The following is a 16541-nucleotide window of genomic DNA, read 5'->3' on the forward strand; positions in this document are numbered from 1 at the left end:
AGAAAAAAAGAAGAAAAAAGGCGGCGGGTACTTGGACCAGGGACTTGAGGTTCCTGGCGAGAGCTCGTCGTCCCTCTCTCTCTCTCTCTCTCCTTGCCTCAGTACCTACTCTGTACTCTAATACGTAATGCGAGCGAGGGGTGGGCAAGATGCTGGGCGACTTCTGACTCTCTTTCTCCAAAGCTTGGGCGGGCCCAGGTTTCGCGAACTGTTGATAGCCGAGAGAAACCGGTCGCCGTGCCTTGGACTCGGACGGTACTTGGGCAACACTACGCGCTTGTGTAGAAAATAGAGGTACAACCCCGGTACTCTTCAATGGTCTTTTTGCAGCTGAAAGGTACCTCCGTACCAAAGACCGGGAGAAGCCGAGCTAATTGTATGCCACAGCCTACGGGTACAGAGTACAGAGAGTAGTAACCGTCAGTCCCTTCACGGCTCAGCTCAGAAAGGTGACTGGAAAGAGTTTAACCCCTAGGCCCTTAGGCCGCATGCAGCCAATCACCGCCTCCAAGTTTCAAATATCAACTGGGTCACTCCGAGGTCGTCTCGGCACTAAGAGTCAAGAAGCCGTCGGCATAGCTTTGCATTTGGCCGATGATGACCCGCACCCCTTTCACCACCACCATCAGTGGCAGATGTCATTCATTGATCAACACGCACGCACACACACACACATCACAGAGATGCATACACGCACACACACACGCATGTACAATTGTTATTGCTGGTGAGTCCTTCACAATACTGAACGATGCTTCTGTTCTCTTATACACACAGGCGCGCGACTTCCATTTGGAGTCGTCCTTAACCTTCCTGGAGCGTCCGGGTTGGCGCTGCTGTCTTAGATGCGACGGTGACGGGGTAGCTGGGAGGCACATCTTCCTCCCTCGTGCCCCAATCGCTCTCCTCCGAGCCCACCGTGAGCTCCAGCACTCCGCCATGGTAGAAGAACTCGTGCGAGATCCAGTTCTTGGTGTAGGGCTTGCCGTCGAGCGTGGCGCTCTGGATGTAGATGCCCTCTGCAAGCTCCTTGTCATTCCTGGCAACTTTTCGGATAACAGCGGGCTTGGCTCCCCTCGACCTGAGCCGTACCTCGGGGAAAAAAGGCGGGATGACCAGGTACACGTCTTGCCCCGCGACGGGGAAGAAGCCCATCATTGCAAGCGCGCTGAAAGCGCCCATGGCACAGTCGTCATTACCGGGAATCCCGTTGATGGTGGCATTGAACTGCGATGGGATGTAGCTGCGCGTCGTGCGCGAGCTGAGGCCGGGTCTCCCGGCGTAGTGGAATTGGAACACGGTGAGAAAGGCTTGTTCATTCCCCATGTAGACAATGTTGCCGCTGTGATAGTACTCGAGCCTGTCGACAAACGCTTCCCGGCCGCCCATGAGCTTGATTAGCGTCGCCATGTCCTGTGGCGCAAAGAACGAGTATAGCCAAGGGGATCCCTCGTACGTGGCCTGCCCCGTATCGAAGTAGCACAGGTGCTGTTCCGTGTTGGGCGAACAGATGCGGGTGTTCTGGTATGTAAACGAGCCGTTCACCAGCTTCGGCATCAGGAATCCCGTATATTTTGTCCGTTCAACCTCAGTGTGGTCCTTGCCCCGAATGATGTCTTGCTGGTCCGGGTTCCAAAGGTTTTGCCAGTTGGCACTGCGCTGCATATACTTGGCAAAGTCATCGTCGTGGCCAAGGCCTTTCGCCATCTCTGCGATGCAGAAGTCGTCGTATGCATACTCGACTGTGCGGGAAATAGAGCGACTCTGCGGACCAGTCGAGACCTTATCAAAGTGATCTACAGCAATATAGCCTAGCCCGAACCAGCTTTCGAGGTTGCCCCGGCCTTCGACGCCAAAATGCTGCGGCGCAACTGCATTTCTCGTCAGAAAGTCGCTGCATCCCATCATAGCAGCCACATACCTTCGGCATCCGAGACCACGGCCTCGTATGCGGTCTTCCAGTCCACGCCATTGGTGATGTTCTTGAGGTAGGCGTCCGCAATCACAATGTCGGCATTGGAGCCTCCTTGGCTGAACCCTTTGCAGAACGACATCCTGCAGTCTGGAAGCTTACCAACAAATCTGTAGATGTCCAACAAAGTGCGAACCATTTGCGTCTGCGCCTCCGGGTCCACAATGGTAAGCAGTGGGTGCTGGGCCCGGAAGGAGTCCCAGATACAGTAAAACGAGTCAAAGTACGGTTCGGACGATTCCCACAGCGGGTTTTCGCCCGTGTAATTCTGCGGCGAGAGAAAACTTCTGTAGAGACCAGACCAGAAGGTAGTCTTCATGTCTTCGCTTACACCCGCGGTATCGAGTTCCACCACCGAGAGCTTCTCGCTCCACGTCGACTCTGCAGCGCGCAAGGTGCCATCGAAGTCGAATTTTGGTATCTCATCCTCGGCATTCTGGCAAGCCTTGTCGACGGAAATGAAGGAGAGGCCAACCCGGGCGAGGATCTGGTGGTTCTCGGGCTTCTCGAAGTGCAGCCACGCGCCGGCGGCACCGGTAGGGTTGTGCATGCCTCGGGTGAACTCTGCCAGATATTTCGGCTCCTCGTGGGGATCATCGCCTTCGAACACACCAGACTTGCGAATTTTGGCTCCTCGAAAATCGGCACAGAAGAATGCCCTGTAGTTGCCCTGTCCAAAGGAGGGTCTGAAAGTGCCATCGCCAATGACACGGCCCGATTCGTACACTTGGATACCTCCGCTGGATCTGCTCTGGGCAATATCTGCGAGGTCGATGAGAATCAGAGGGCTGCTAACAGCGTCGATTGTACCATGGTTAGCGACGTCCACATATGATACTGTGTCGTTGGGTGAAAAGTTGAAGCGGTACAGCGCCGTACGCTCGCTGACCGTCATTTCAACACGAACGGTGTTTGTGAGGTCGACGGAGAAGTAACCTGGACGAGCCACGACCGAACCGTTGACACGGAAGAGGCTTCTTTGGTCCGTTGTGTATTTGCATGCTAGATAGTCATCGTTGGCGCAGCCAGGGTGAGCGAACAGTGGAAAGTTGCCCATGGACGGTGACTATACATGGGTCAGCAATGCAGGTCAAGACATCTCATCGGGTCAGGAGGCCGTCTCACCCCTCCGGTTCCTACACACGTCAGTTAGGCAACGCCCCAATATGAAGATGACAAGGACCCACCAGAATCATGGAAATGGGAGAAGCCGGTTATCTTGGAACTATCTGAAACCCAGCCCGCAGCATTCTCGGCGCGAGAATCCGTGTCTGCGCAGGCCTTGGCCATCCCTGGCAACGGGCGTTAGCACAAGTATGGCTGCGCAGCGGGGAGACGAGTAACACGAACCGTACGGCAACGATGCACCGGGGAACACATGGCCTGTGGCAGTCAACTAACTGTTATTGGGTAAGGGCCGCAGTTCCAACTGACCTCCGTTGACGGTTCCAATCAGGGGGTCAACATATTTCAGAATGGCGCGCTGGACCTTCAAATTTGACTTGGAATAGAGCAAACGCGATAACCCGCGAGACCCGGAATGAGGCCACAACGTAAATAGGCATACGACGATGGCGGCAAAGACCAGCAGTCGCACCGGTCGAGACAGGCCGATGGCAGGGATCAAGATGGCCATGTCGGGCTTCCGATGGGCAGCGGTCGGTTGAGAAGCACGTAGAGAGAATTGCCGGAATGGGAAAAGACCGAAGCAGCCGGGTAGCACAGCGTCCCGGATGCCGCCAGGGCAAAAGGAAGAGTGGGCGCTTCGGCGTGGGTGGGCGTAGTGGAGTGCTGCTTGATTGATTCTGTCACGTGTATGTATGCCTTCTCAGCCAAAACCTGTCAACTAAGTTGACCGTGAATAGAAGCACCGATGCGTGAATGGGGTTCCAAAGGAGAAAAGGCCGAGATAGGACCTAATCTGAAGGGAGGCTTATATGGATGATGTCGTTCGGCGAGCGACCCGGCGCGACTTAAGTCGACAGTCAACCGAGTTGGTGTGGCTAAACTTCAGCCGAAGTCAGTCAAGTCGCTGTTGCTTGCGCTTGGCTCCGTCCGGTTTCTTCGAGACGAGATCATGCAACAAGTGCAAGCGCAAGAGACAAGGCTTGGGCCATCGATTCGGATCAGGCTCCAAGACAAAAAGCCGCGGAAGGAGCAAAAGGACAGATGTGTGAATGTATGAGCAAGCTGTGCCTGGATGGGATGGATGGATGGAGACTTGCACGGAAGGGGAAAACAAGGGTCGGAAGGCAGGCTATCACCTCCTAAAATGGTCTCGGTCGGTCTGAGGGCGCCGCCAGCCTAGAAAAGGGCTGTGGTGTCAACGCTACCTAAACACCTGCTGAGCAGTTGACTGGTTGTCCCGGCCTGGGTGACCCTTTTTTCTCAGAAATGCAAACCTGGCGGATATCTGGCGGCCTTCAGTTTCAGGTGCCTAGTGTGGTTAGACCTGCCTGTATTAAGGTTAAATGTTAGTGCAACTCCTGCCGATTTGCCCATAACCGCTAACGAGTCACTTTTCCCGTTTGTCAACCCCCCTCCTCATCCTCTCTGACATGTATACAGAGTAGATGTACTCCTTTCCAGCATGTTGCAAGTAAGCATTCGACATGACCAGGTACTTTAGGTATAACTGCCTGGTAGAGAGCACTATACTGAGTCAACTTTCACCATGTCTGACGAACTAGTACATGAGCATACAACATCCATTCGTAAATTGATTCATGTCATTCAGACAGTATTGCTCTTTCACTCTCTCTCCTCCCCTTGACCCATCCAGGTCGATGCGTGGCATATTGGGACGGATTCACCAACACAATGCACGCAGCCAAGTGACTGCCGTTGCCGTTGCCGTTTCTTACCTCGGAGATCCAACTGCATCAAGGCGGAGAACCCCTGTCTCTGTCATCCCGACGTCGGGCTTCACCTGGCCCCAGTGCCTCGTTCCATTTCTTGACGGCTTCTTTGGCATCTTGGTCGGGGACAAACCCTGTCTGTTGAGCGCCTCCAGGGACCCCTCTTCATTACGTTGGAGACTTGGAGAACAGCATACCCACCGCTTCTCCCCGTTCTTCTTCTTCTTGGAGCTTACCGACATGCTCAAACAATTCTTATGGTCTGAGCTTCGGACGAGATGCCTGCCACTAAAACATCGCCGCAGCCCATGACTTGTGCATCCCGTGTTGGATGTTCTCTCCCGCGGCATCACTTTCATCTCTTTCTCTCGTCGCTCGTCTCTCGGTTTATCTCTTCTTTCACCGCCATGGTGCTAACGGCGCGCAGTGGACTACCCAAAAAGCCAAACGACATCATAGCCTCCTGCAATACGTGACATCGCTGTCAGTCTCCATATACAACGTTTCCTCCCCCGCATCTTGATCGTCTCCCCCGCCCGTCTTCCTAGGTCACAAGAACCGTCTAGATCCTAAAGTCCACCTCTTAATCAGGAGGAACATGGTCGTCTCCATCTGATCGATCCAGCACTTCTTATTTTGTTCTTAAAACTATGCCCTCGCCGTCGAAAGCCAGGCAACGCGACGCCCTGCGGTTGTGACCGTATTTCATTTAGAGACTATCAAATGCCCCTTTCAACATGGCTCTCCTATGCGCTCTTCTCGGATTCGCTGGTCTGGCGATAGCAGCTCTCAAACCCAACTGTCCTCACTTTACCGACTATGCGGCCACTCCCCACGAGCCCTTCTCCGAGGGTATCCATAAGCTATCGTATCAGCGTCCGGCGCCTGAGTGCCGGACCGCCAGCTTCCCCGAAGTCGAGAAGGTCATCACCGAGATGAAGGCGCTCGTCAAGGACCCGGACCTCTACCGTCTTTTCGAGAACACCTTCCCAAACACCCTCGACACCACCATTGCCTGGACCGGGCTAGCCGGGGAGAACCCGGATGAAGAGCTCAGCTTCATCATCACCGGTGACATCAATGCTGAATGGCTGAGAGATAGTAGTAACCAACTACAGAGCTACCGTTCTCTGCTTAAACCTAACTCGTCCGAGGACTCCTTAGCCGCCCTCTACCGCGGTGCAATCAACTTACAGGCACGTTATGTCCGCTTCGCTCCTCACTGCAATGCCTTCCAGCCTCCAGAGGAATCCAATGTGGCTCCCACGGACAACGAGGCCGGCGGCGGCTCCGATCACATCTTTCCGGCCTACTCGACATCCTCGTTCTTCGAGTGCAAGTATGGTGTTTGTGCCTCCCCATACACTCATGGCAGCTGACGACCATGCCAGGTACGAATTGGACTCCTTGGCCGCATTCCTCCAGCTCTCCCACGACTATCATACCGCCACCGCCGACAAGAACTTCTTCGCTCGCTTCAACTGGTCCAAGGCCGTCGCCGTCCTCCTCAACACGACCGACGCCCTACGCGCAGGCACCTACGCCGCCGACGGCACCCTTAACCCATCGCCCGCCCTCTTCGAGCGTAAGTCCGTTTCGTCATCGGAGACACTCTCCAACGGCGGCAACGGCGCGCCCACCGAGGGCAGCACCGGCATGGTCCGCAGCTTCTTCCGCCCCAGCGACGACAGCTGCATCTACCAGCTCTTCGTGCCGGCCAACATGATGTTCGCCCGCTACCTCAACTCGTGCGCCGAGATCATGGACAGCATCGACGCGGGCCTTGCCGAGCGCATGCGGGACTCGGCCAAGGCCGTCCGCGAGGGTGTCGAGGCCCACGGCAAGACGACGCATCCTAAGTTTGGCGAGATTTACTCGTACGAGGTGGACGGCTTCGGCAGCCACAACAACATGGTTCGTGTCCTCCCCGTCCTTCCCTCGACGTTCCATGGCTAACCTTCGAATTCCCCCCTCCTCCCCTTAAAGGACGATGCCAACATCCCCTCACTTCTTTCAGCCCCTCACTACGGCTACCTGTCCGCCCAGGACCCGGTCTACCAAAATACCCGCCGCTTCGTCCTCTCCACCTCGAACCCCTACCAAATGCGCGGACCTGTCCTCAACGCTACGGGCGGTCCGCACATAGGGCCCGGCAATGCCTGGCCCATGGCGCTCATCGCGCAGCTCATGACCTCAAACGACGACGACGAGATTGCAAACGGCCTGCGCCAGCTCGTCGGCTCCACGAACGGCCTCGGCCTGATCCACGAATCGGTGAATAGCCACGACGCCTCCAAGTGGACTCGCTCCTGGTAAGCCGAAGGAACAAGCCCCCACCCCCCAAGGTTGACAAAGCGTATCGGACTCCTGACATTTGTCTCTTTGCAGGTTTGCCTGGGCCAATGGGCTTTTTGGGCAGATGTTGCTGGACGTAAAGGAGAGGAAGCCGCATCTACTTGAGAGAAGCTACCAGTGAAGAAGGTGGAAGAAAAAGAGGAAACCTGTGTCGGGGACATCATGGGAGGAACAAATATGATTTGCCATCAACGCCTAATTGGCAGCATCAACATCGTGCGCCCTCAAAGACGTCAATATGGCCTGACAAAAGAATTTACACACTTCGGCGAAATTTCATGGTTTATGTACGTTATAGCTACATCCACGTAGGTAAATGAACACATGCAAAGATACCCAACACCAAACCTTAGAAGATGTTCCGATTACAGGATATGATGGACACCATGAATCATGGTAGCCTAGTGGACAACCTGCCAGCTTCAGTTGGAAAACATCAAACCGTCACATGCCGCGAATTGATAAAGTTACATTTGTGGTCTTCTAATCTTACGTCATAACATCATTACTACCACCGCTGGCGTCTATCTATGTTTGTCAAGCAACGGGCCCGTTTAGCTGAGATCAAATCCAGCACCCGATGACACAGCATAGAGCAACTTCTTCCTGAGCGTTTCCTGATTCTTGTACCGTGGCAGCTTGAGTAGATTCACGCAAGTACTGGTACTCGGCAATCTCTCCTGGTCCTCACCTCCGTCTCGGATACTGAATCGTGGGCTTAGCTGCGAGAAGCCCAGTAGGGGCGCCCGTGGGGTGCTCGTCACGTACTTGAGCACATCCCGACGCTCTCGGTCCGAAAAGTTGGCCATGACCTTCCAGAACAGCTGCACCGTTGGGTGCTCCAGTCCATCGTCCCCCACCTCGTACAGACCCGAATAGACTGTGTTTCTGCGCAGGTCCTCAATGTCGATCTCGGAGCTATCACCGCCCACGAGACGCTGTAGTTCGTTCTGGTTGAACATGGAAAGCCACGACGGCGCGATGATGGAGCGGAGTCCGCGGAGAAAAGCAGCCGTCTGCTGTGCGGGCTGGGCGACGAGGCGGTGGCGAGCGACGTAGGATATGTAGAGAAGGCGGTTATCGTTCGTGACCGTGACGTTTTCGCCGTTGGGAATCAGATTTCTCGAAATGGTACGGGTAGGCTCTCCAGGCAGCGAGACTTGGTCATTAATCGTAAAGTCCAATGCCAGGTCCGCCACATTCTCGTTGTAGTTCTTCAGACGCAGCATGCCCTGGTAAAGTTCCTCGTCCAGGTCTCTCAAGTCATTGACGTTGCCGCGGTAGCTGTTCTCTCCAGTCTGCCCCGAGATCCACTTCAGAAGGAAGAACCCAGCAAATGCTATGTCGACGAGAATTCCTTCATACATGCATTTTCCAACGATTCGGCCGAGGAACTCGAATTGCCGAAGTAGATCTTGAACCTGCTCATGCCACTCGGCGGTGCGCTCGGGAACTCCGGCTCGTCTCAAGGCTTCCCTGAGCTCATCCATTGCCGTTGGGTTGGGGTAGAGGAGGCCTTGGCTGTTGGCCGAAAACAAGGAGATGCCGTCCATCTGACCAAAGGCTTCCGTTGTGACGCTTGTTAGAAATTCCTTTGTGACTCCGCCGCCATCAATGCCAGCTTCCACTGTGTCGAACTGGTCAACAAACTGGATCTGAATTGGTTCTTTGAGGCCTTCTCCCAGCTCATAAAATTGTTCAAAGGCGTCCTGGAAAACCTGGCCTCTTCTGATTTTGCCGTGGTGTCGCCCAGCAGCACTCCTGCCAGGGGAGCGCAGAGGATTATGCAGCATGGTCATTCTCCATTGATCGGCATCCATGCCTTCCCTGCGCTTGTGCTTGTCTAGATAGACGAATTGTCGGAAGATCTGGACACGAGTGTCGAAAGGGATAACGAAAGGCATGTGTCTCAGGATTTCCAACTTTGGTCCAATGACGGCCAGCAGACGATCGCGTTGCGCCTTGCGTTGCTGGGACCGAAGCCTTTCGATCTGAGCATGTCGAGAAACTCGCTGTCCGGCCATAGTGTGAATAATTCCATCATGCAATCCGCCCATGTTCGCATCTTCGTCAACCTCGCTGTCCTCATCATCGCTCGAATCGGACACTTCGTTTTGTCGCTCTTGTTCGGCCACGACAGCGCTAACAAAACCCTCCATGTCGAATTTCGACGTCATTAGCCAATGGTCCCGAGGCAAGAATGGCCGTCGAGAATCCCGCTCGTACAGAAGTCGCATGGCCGTGGTGACGATGCTGCGAAGGCTAGAGAGGTCGAGCCTGGTATCAGCTGCGTTGGCTCTGAGGCCCTGGCTTTTCTCCTTCGACGGCTTTGCGGTGTTGCTGCTACCAAAGTAAGACTCAAGCTGGCTCATCGATATCGACTCGGATTGCTGAACGCCCTGCAGAATATCGGCTGCATTGTAATGCATTGTAAAAGCGAGATGCTTGAGCACAATTGTGAGGTTCTTCACTTCGGAGAGAGAAAGCCCGCAGGACCTCAACCGAGACATCTGACCTTCGCTCCGTACGAGGCTGGGGTGAATACTGCTAAAAAAGTCCTCGTCGTCACTCAGACGAAGAATGAAAATGTATAGTTCGAGGAACAGCAAAACTAGCCTCCACTCCGGTTCCCGAGAGGAGTCATTCGACTTTGAGGACTTTGAGAGATAGTCTCGCAACAAGCCTGTGACTGACGCCGAGTCTTGTAGGATTTGCTTGTAGATGCTCGTTTGGCTCATGGCTTGCCATAGAAACTTAATCGTTGGCAGGCTGCCCGTGCTCGAACGGACATCGCCTAGGAAGAGACGCATGCGAACGTCGTCGCCCTGACCTGGGAAACATCGGAGAAGTGTGAGAATATAGCCAGACAACAGGCTCGCTGTCCGAAAATCGTGACTCGATGATTGTGAGCCGAAGTGACTGCAAGGTATTAGCGATACCGTGGGACAGAAAAGGAATGCACTCACGTCGTGAGCTCGCCCAACAGCGCAGAGATGCCGTCTCTGTCGACCAAAGATGTGAGCTGTTGGATGGCATAACCAGGCAGTGGCCGAAGCAAGGTTTCTTCTGCGCTACTGGAGTCTGTGTTGGGTGAGGTGGATTCGACCGGTTTGACAGAAAGTCTCAGACTTATTTCTGTGGACAAGCTCGAGAGTTGAATATGGAGTGCGTCCAGGTGCTTCAGCCCTTGGTAGTTGGTGCCCGTTTTTTGATGTAAGCCGATAAAATGTGCCAGCAGCCAGATTTGACCATCCCGACCAACACCGTGTATCCGTCCGTTAGTGTATGCCGCCGTGATGGCCGAGGCAAGGCGGTCTGAATCAAGATTCAGGGAAATTATATGGGCGTGTCCCTCGAGAAGGTAAAGGTCATTGCGAGTCAGAAACGACAGCGCGAAAGCTTCGTAAGATGCCGACAAGTATTCGTCGGCGAATGCAGCTCGCAGCGGCACGAGGACAGCTCTTGATGTGGTTTCCAAAGCCGTCGTGTCCGCACCCAACACTCCACATAGTTCTGCCAAGGCTGTGTAGTATTGTCGGAACGACTTCGATAACGACTCGGGGGCATCGTTTACGATGTGTGTGAGGAGGTCGAGAAGCAGTTTGATATCGTCTGTTCCTTGTCTGGGATAGCCGTCAGCCAGCATAAATCACGGCGAGATGGGCGAATGCGGACCTTTTCTTGAGTTGAACATCCAGAGCCTCCACGAGCGTCCTCACGAATCGCGACAGTCGAGGGGGGGCAAGCCGGTCAGGGGCGAGGCATTCCAGGTTGGTGGTGGTCAGGTCCTGAGAGAATCGGATGACGCGTTCGAGGTCCTTGTCGTGGGACGACTGGAAAGTTGTCAACAGCAGTGGCAAGGCCATAGACAGTCTCTGCTGTGTAGCCAAGTCCGAGGTGCTCTCGTACAAAGCGTCAAAGGCCTCGCGGCGGGAGTCTCGAAGTCGTCTCCTGACCCGGTGACCCCTCCACGTCTTCTGGATTTTGCCTGCGGCCTTCAACCTATCTCGGTCCTGTTGTCTCTGGGCCCGTTCCGCTTGGGCGTTGGAGACGGTCTTCGAAGCTCCTGATCCGGCAGAGGGAGTCCATGATGTGGCGCCGAACGGGTTGAGATTCTGACCGCTGAGGTTCACGTTCCGGGGGCGACGGGAGTTGCCTGTGAAGGTAGGAAACATGGTTTCTCGAGTGACGCGGTGTCTTGGAAGAATCAGCGTGGGTGGTGGTAGTGTTGTTGCATGTCAAGTAGAGATGCCGCAGCTCAATGATGTGTCAGAGGCTGCGAAGGTGAAGGGTGTTGCGAACGCGGTTGGCTTCCAGAAGCTTCAGCACCTTCGGACGGGCGTGGTGTATGTAATCGAACTGTCACTGGAGTGAGAAGGGGGATTCACAGGCTTGAATGCTTGCTGGCGGGGTCTGAAGTGAGCACGGGTAAGGTGAGGTAAGCTGGAGCTGGAGCTGGCCCCGCCTTGATACTGTGGAAGGACCCGATGCACGGGACAGCCGGCGGATGGATAGGTAGGTAGGCAGCACTCGCTAGTGGGGGAGATACGTACCGTTACCTACCTACTATGGTATTGGGGGTAAGTTTAAGCTCCCTAACAGGTAGTATGGAGCTGTGATCCACAGCCTTAGTGACTCTTACTGGCCAGATTTGTGCAGAGGGTGCACAAGAATTTCAAAGTACTCATTGCTGAGGTAATCAAGGAAGCACAGCCATATCTACCCAACAGGGGGGTTTTACTTTTGCCTGCTACCAGAGTAGGTAGAGACAGATAAGAGTAGGGGGCAGCTGTGATAAGGCAAGCTGGGGAAATGACCACACAAATGGACGTCCTTGAGACCTAATTCTGGGCGGGCCGCCATAATGATGACGGACGACGACTTGAACGCTTGAAGAAGGCGTGTAGGCATGGCCCGACAACAAGCTTTAGGGCGATTCAAGCAGTTGCAGTTGAATACTTGGGCTTGTAGTATGCGTATACCTAGGCTCAGGCATTCAGGGTCTTCCACTGCACGGGCAAAGCAGGAAGAAAAAGGTCTACTGTGTACGTCGCACGAGGACTTTGCTGATTCGTAATTAGTAGCGTACCGTCTCTTCCTCATGCGGAGTGTCGGTGTAGCAGCATGCAGCTGGTGAATTCTCATACTCATCCGCCTCTGCCTTGGGCGCAAGATGGCTTTGTCTTGTAAGAGGGAATGCCTGCGTCCGTCCCCTCAGGGAGATGCCACAGTGACAGGCGCCAATGGCAGTTCCTTTGGTTTCAGCAAGCAAGCCGCAACCCGAGCTGTCATTGCAGGTGACCGCTTGCTTTCGATAGGGTGAACTCACCTAACTATCAACACCTGCGTCACCCCGGTCGTCCGTTCTCTATCTACACTTCTCTGACTGCCCACCCAACCAACCTGCCTAACCAGGGGCGTCAAGCACCCGTCGAGCGGGAAATTGTCTGATCATGGTCTCGTGTTCTCGTGGTCCTAGCCTCCAGCAATACATGACGCATTGGTACGTTCCAACGACGGGCTGGTTTGAGCACTCGGATCATGTCTAAGGCGGCCGCCGGCAACTAACGATTTTGATGGAAGCGCCAATGCTACTTTTTGGGACGTGTGGCACAGACAAGCGTTTTCTGGCATCCAAATTGCAGCAGGCCATGCCTCCAAAATTCGTCCTTGTTTTTCTTTCTGCAAATGAGCAATGCCATTGATGTTATCTTGTCGCACAAGGCAAAACTAGGCTGGTTGACAATTCTATCCTGCGACCATCCGCCTCGTCTCTCTGTCTTTCTGTATCAGTTCTGTCTGTGAGACTGTATCTATCTCTTCTCTGCATTCGTCGGAAGGCGCCCGTCCAGCTTGGGCTATTTTCACACTTGGCACTTGGGGTTCAGTGTTTGTACACATTCTGGTAGCCTGTAGCAGGCAGGGAGGGTTCGTTCTCGACAACCGTTGCGGTCGCATGGAATCACAATTTTCACTCCTAATGATGGTGTCCCCACCAGCTGGGTACCTCAACGTCTCGTATCGGTCAAGCCGTGGGCTGCCAAACGATATCTTCATTTGTGGCGTTTCGTAGCAAGAGATGATAGCGACCGCATGACAGGCACTTGGCCCGTGTGTACCTACCCTGCTGGCACATGCCCTGCTTCCTGCTGCTGGCTGCTGCCCCTCGACAAAATCTGGAAGGCGGGCAGGAGGGTGACGGACAGCGATGAAGAGGCCAGCCAAAAATCCGTTGGTGGGAAGGCACGCCGCACCACCCACCCTCCACTGCAGGTGGCAGATCCAGTAAAAAGAATTAAAAAAAAAATCCATCTGCGAAAGCCACTTTGATTGAAATTCTCTCTCCTCCTCTTCTTCTTTTCTCCTCTACCAACCACACAAACCCTATCAACAACAACCCTTCACATCTAAAGAGGGTCTGGCAAGGAGTACGTCTTTCGTACTTGTTCTCTGTCTCGCTCACTTTTTTCCATCAGAAAAAAAACTTCCAAAAAAAACTTGAAAATCCCCCATCAAAAATTTCCCGCCTCCATATCGGATTCTCCCCCTCCTCCTCAATCGCAAGAAAAATATCACAAGAGGCCTCGCTCACCGAACCTCTTTTTCTTGCTTTTACCTCAGCACCTGCCTGTCAATCTCGCAACAAGTGCCCCTCGTGTGTGTCGGTCAGACGTCACACATATCCCTACCCTCACTCGACAAGAAAGGCTCATCGTCGCTTCCTGTTGCCCTTATCCCCCCTCCTTCATCACACGCCGACCGGTCCCGTTTAACGACCGATCGTAAGATTTCTTGACTTGGTATGTGCTTTACCCCCTCGGCTCCCTCCCCCCTCACCTCAGTCGACCCGGGTCCGATTTGTGCGGGCTTGCGACTTTCTTACCCCGCCTCCGACGTCTCTGAACCACATTTCAACTCAAACCAGGCCCTATCTAACAAGTGTCCGCCGTCGCAGTATCCTTCTTCCGTGTCAACCCCAACAACACCGATACAATGGCCACCGCTACCAACAACGGCGCTGTCGACCAGCTCGCCAACGACCTGAGCAACGCCTCGCTCAACGGCGCTGACGCCAAGGCCGCTCCCGCCATCAACACCAACGTTGAGTCTGGCGCTCAGGGCGACAATGCCGACACCGCTGGTCCTACCCCCAGCTCGGCTGCCCCCCACCCCCAGGCCTCTGCCTCCCTCTACGTTGGCGAGCTCGACCCTTCCGTTACCGAGGCCATGCTCTTCGAGCTGTTCTCCCAGATTGGCTCCGTCGCTTCCATTCGCGTTTGCCGCGATGCGGTTACCCGCCGCTCCCTCGGCTACGCCTACGTGAACTACAACACCACCTCCGACGGTGAGAAGGCTCTCGAGGAGCTCAACTACACCCTCATCAAGGGCCGCCCCTGCCGTATCATGTGGTCTCAGCGTGACCCCGCTCTCCGCAAGACCGGCCAGGGCAACGTCTTCATCAAGAACCTCGATGTCGCCATTGATAACAAGGCTCTGCACGACACCTTTGCTGCTTTCGGCAACATCCTGAGCTGCAAGGTCGCCCAGGACGAGAACGGCAACTCCAAGGGCTATGGATTCGTCCACTACGAGACCGATGAGGCTGCTTCCCAGGCCATCAAGCACGTTAACGGCATGCTTCTCAACGAGAAGAAGGTCTACGTCGGTCACCACATTCCCAAGAAGGACCGCCAGAGCAAGTTTGAGGAGATGAAGGCCAACTTCACCAACATCTACATAAAGAACATCAGCGGCGAGGTGACTGACGACGAGTTCCGCGACCTCTTCACCCCCTTCGGCGACGTCACCTCTTCCTCACTCGCCCGCGACCAGGAGGGCAAGAGCCGCGGCTTCGGTTTCGTCAACTTCACCACCCACGAGGCTGCCGCCAAGGCTGTTGATGACCTCAACGGCAAGGACTTCCGCGGACAGGACCTTTATGTTGGCCGAGCCCAGAAGAAGCACGAGCGCGAGGAGGAATTGCGCAAGTCTTACGAAGCTGCTCGCATGGAGAAGGCCAACAAGTACCAGGGCGTTAACCTGTACATCAAGAACCTCGATGACGATGTTGACGACGAGAAGCTCCGCCAACTCTTCGCCGACTTCGGTCCCATCACCTCTGCCAAGGTCATGCGTGACAACGCCACTGACTCTGGCAACGAGGACGAGGGTTCCTCTGAGGAGAAGGAAACGGAGGCTAAGAAGGACGAGGAGGAGGAGGAGAAGCCCGAGGAGGCTAAGACGGATGACAAGGAGGACGCTGACAAGAAGTCGGACAAGAAGTCAGACAAGAAGCTCCATGGTAAGAGCAAGGGCTTCGGCTTCGTCTGCTTCAGCAACCCCGACGATGCCACCAAGGCTGTCGCCGAGATGAACCAGCGCATGGTCAACGGCAAGCCTCTCTACGTCGCCCTTGCCCAGCGGAAGGACGTCCGCAAGAGCCAGCTCGAGGCCAGCATCCAGGCTCGTAACCAGCTCCGCATGCAGCAGGCCGCCGCCGCCGCCGGCATGCCCCAGCAGTACATGCAGCCCCCCGTCTTCTACGCCGCCGGCCAGCAGCCCGTCTTCCCCCAGGGCGGTCGCGGTATGGCCTTCCCCCAACCTGGTATGGCCATGCCTGCCGTCCAGGGCGGCCGCCCCGGTCAGTTCCCCGGCGGTTACCCCCAGCAGGGTGGACGTGGTGGTCTTCCCCAGCAGATGCCCCCTGTCTACGGCATCCCTGGCCAGTTCCCTCCCGGCGCCCCCTACCCCCAGCCCGGCAACCCCCAGTTTCTCGCCGCCATCCAGCAGGTTCAGCAGGCGACCATGGGCGGTGGCCGTGGCGGTCCCCAGGGAGGCCGTGGTCCCGTTCCTCAGGGCATGCCCCTGCCCGGCCCCGGTATGCCCGGCTTCCCCCCCAACGCTCGCCAGGGTGGCAACCAGCCCGGCGCTGGTCGCGGTGCCAACGCCAACGCTCCCCGCAACGCCCCCTTCCCCCAGGGCGGACGCGGAGCTCCCGCCCAGGACCTTAACAACGGCAGCGTTATTCAGCAGCAGCTCGCTGCTGCTGGTGGCAACCCTGGACAGCAGAAGCAGATCCTTGGTGAAGTCATCTTCCCCAAGATCCAGGCGATCCAGCCCGAGCTCGCCGGAAAGATCACCGGTATGCTCCTCGAGATGGACAACGCCGAGCTTGTCAACCTGTAAGTTTTTTAATCAGTCTTAAGAATAACGAATCCTCACTGACACTTTGCAGCATCGAGGACGAGTCCGCTCTCAAGGCCAAGGTCGACGAGGCCCTCGGCGTCTACGAGGAGTACATCAAGGCCCAGGGTGGCGAGGAGGGCGAGAAGAAGGCTGAGGAGACCAAGGCTTAA

General features: G+C 55.4%; 4 protein-coding genes across 4 annotated transcripts; 2 read left to right on the forward strand and 2 right to left on the reverse strand.

Annotated features, from left to right (window-relative positions):
- Positions 1-804: 804 nt before the first annotated feature.
- Positions 805-3262, reverse strand: CH63R_14063 (Glycosyl hydrolase family 92; the record flags this gene model as incomplete). Its single annotated transcript, XM_018309037.1, has 4 exons — positions 805-1871; positions 1922-3038; positions 3098-3108; positions 3160-3262. 4 exons carry the CDS (start codon positions 3260-3262, stop codon positions 805-807), a joined length of 2298 nt encoding a protein of 765 aa, XP_018151355.1.
- A 2305-nt stretch (positions 3263-5567) lies between these two features.
- Positions 5568-7146, forward strand: CH63R_14064 (Duf1237 domain-containing protein; the record flags this gene model as incomplete). Its single annotated transcript, XM_018309038.1, has 3 exons — positions 5568-6169; positions 6222-6744; positions 6817-7146. 3 exons carry the CDS (start codon positions 5568-5570, stop codon positions 7144-7146), a joined length of 1455 nt encoding a protein of 484 aa, XP_018151356.1.
- Positions 7147-7739: 593 nt separating this feature from the next.
- CH63R_14065 (HECT-domain-containing protein) lies at positions 7740-11360 on the reverse strand (the record flags this gene model as incomplete). The annotated part of the gene is made up of 3 exons (XM_018309039.1): positions 7740-10104; positions 10152-10808; positions 10861-11360. 3 exons carry the CDS (start codon positions 11358-11360, stop codon positions 7740-7742), a joined length of 3522 nt encoding a protein of 1173 aa, XP_018151357.1.
- A 2818-nt stretch (positions 11361-14178) lies between these two features.
- Positions 14179-16541, forward strand: CH63R_14066 (Polyadenylate-binding protein; the record flags this gene model as incomplete). Its single annotated transcript, XM_018309040.1, has 2 exons — positions 14179-16367; positions 16421-16541. 2 exons carry the CDS (start codon positions 14179-14181, stop codon positions 16539-16541), a joined length of 2310 nt encoding a protein of 769 aa, XP_018151358.1.

The sequence above is a fragment of the Colletotrichum higginsianum genome, chromosome 10 (assembly GCF_001672515.1).
Source record: "Colletotrichum higginsianum IMI 349063 chromosome 10, whole genome shotgun sequence".
Taxonomy (NCBI): Eukaryota; Fungi; Ascomycota; class Sordariomycetes; order Glomerellales; family Glomerellaceae; genus Colletotrichum; species Colletotrichum higginsianum.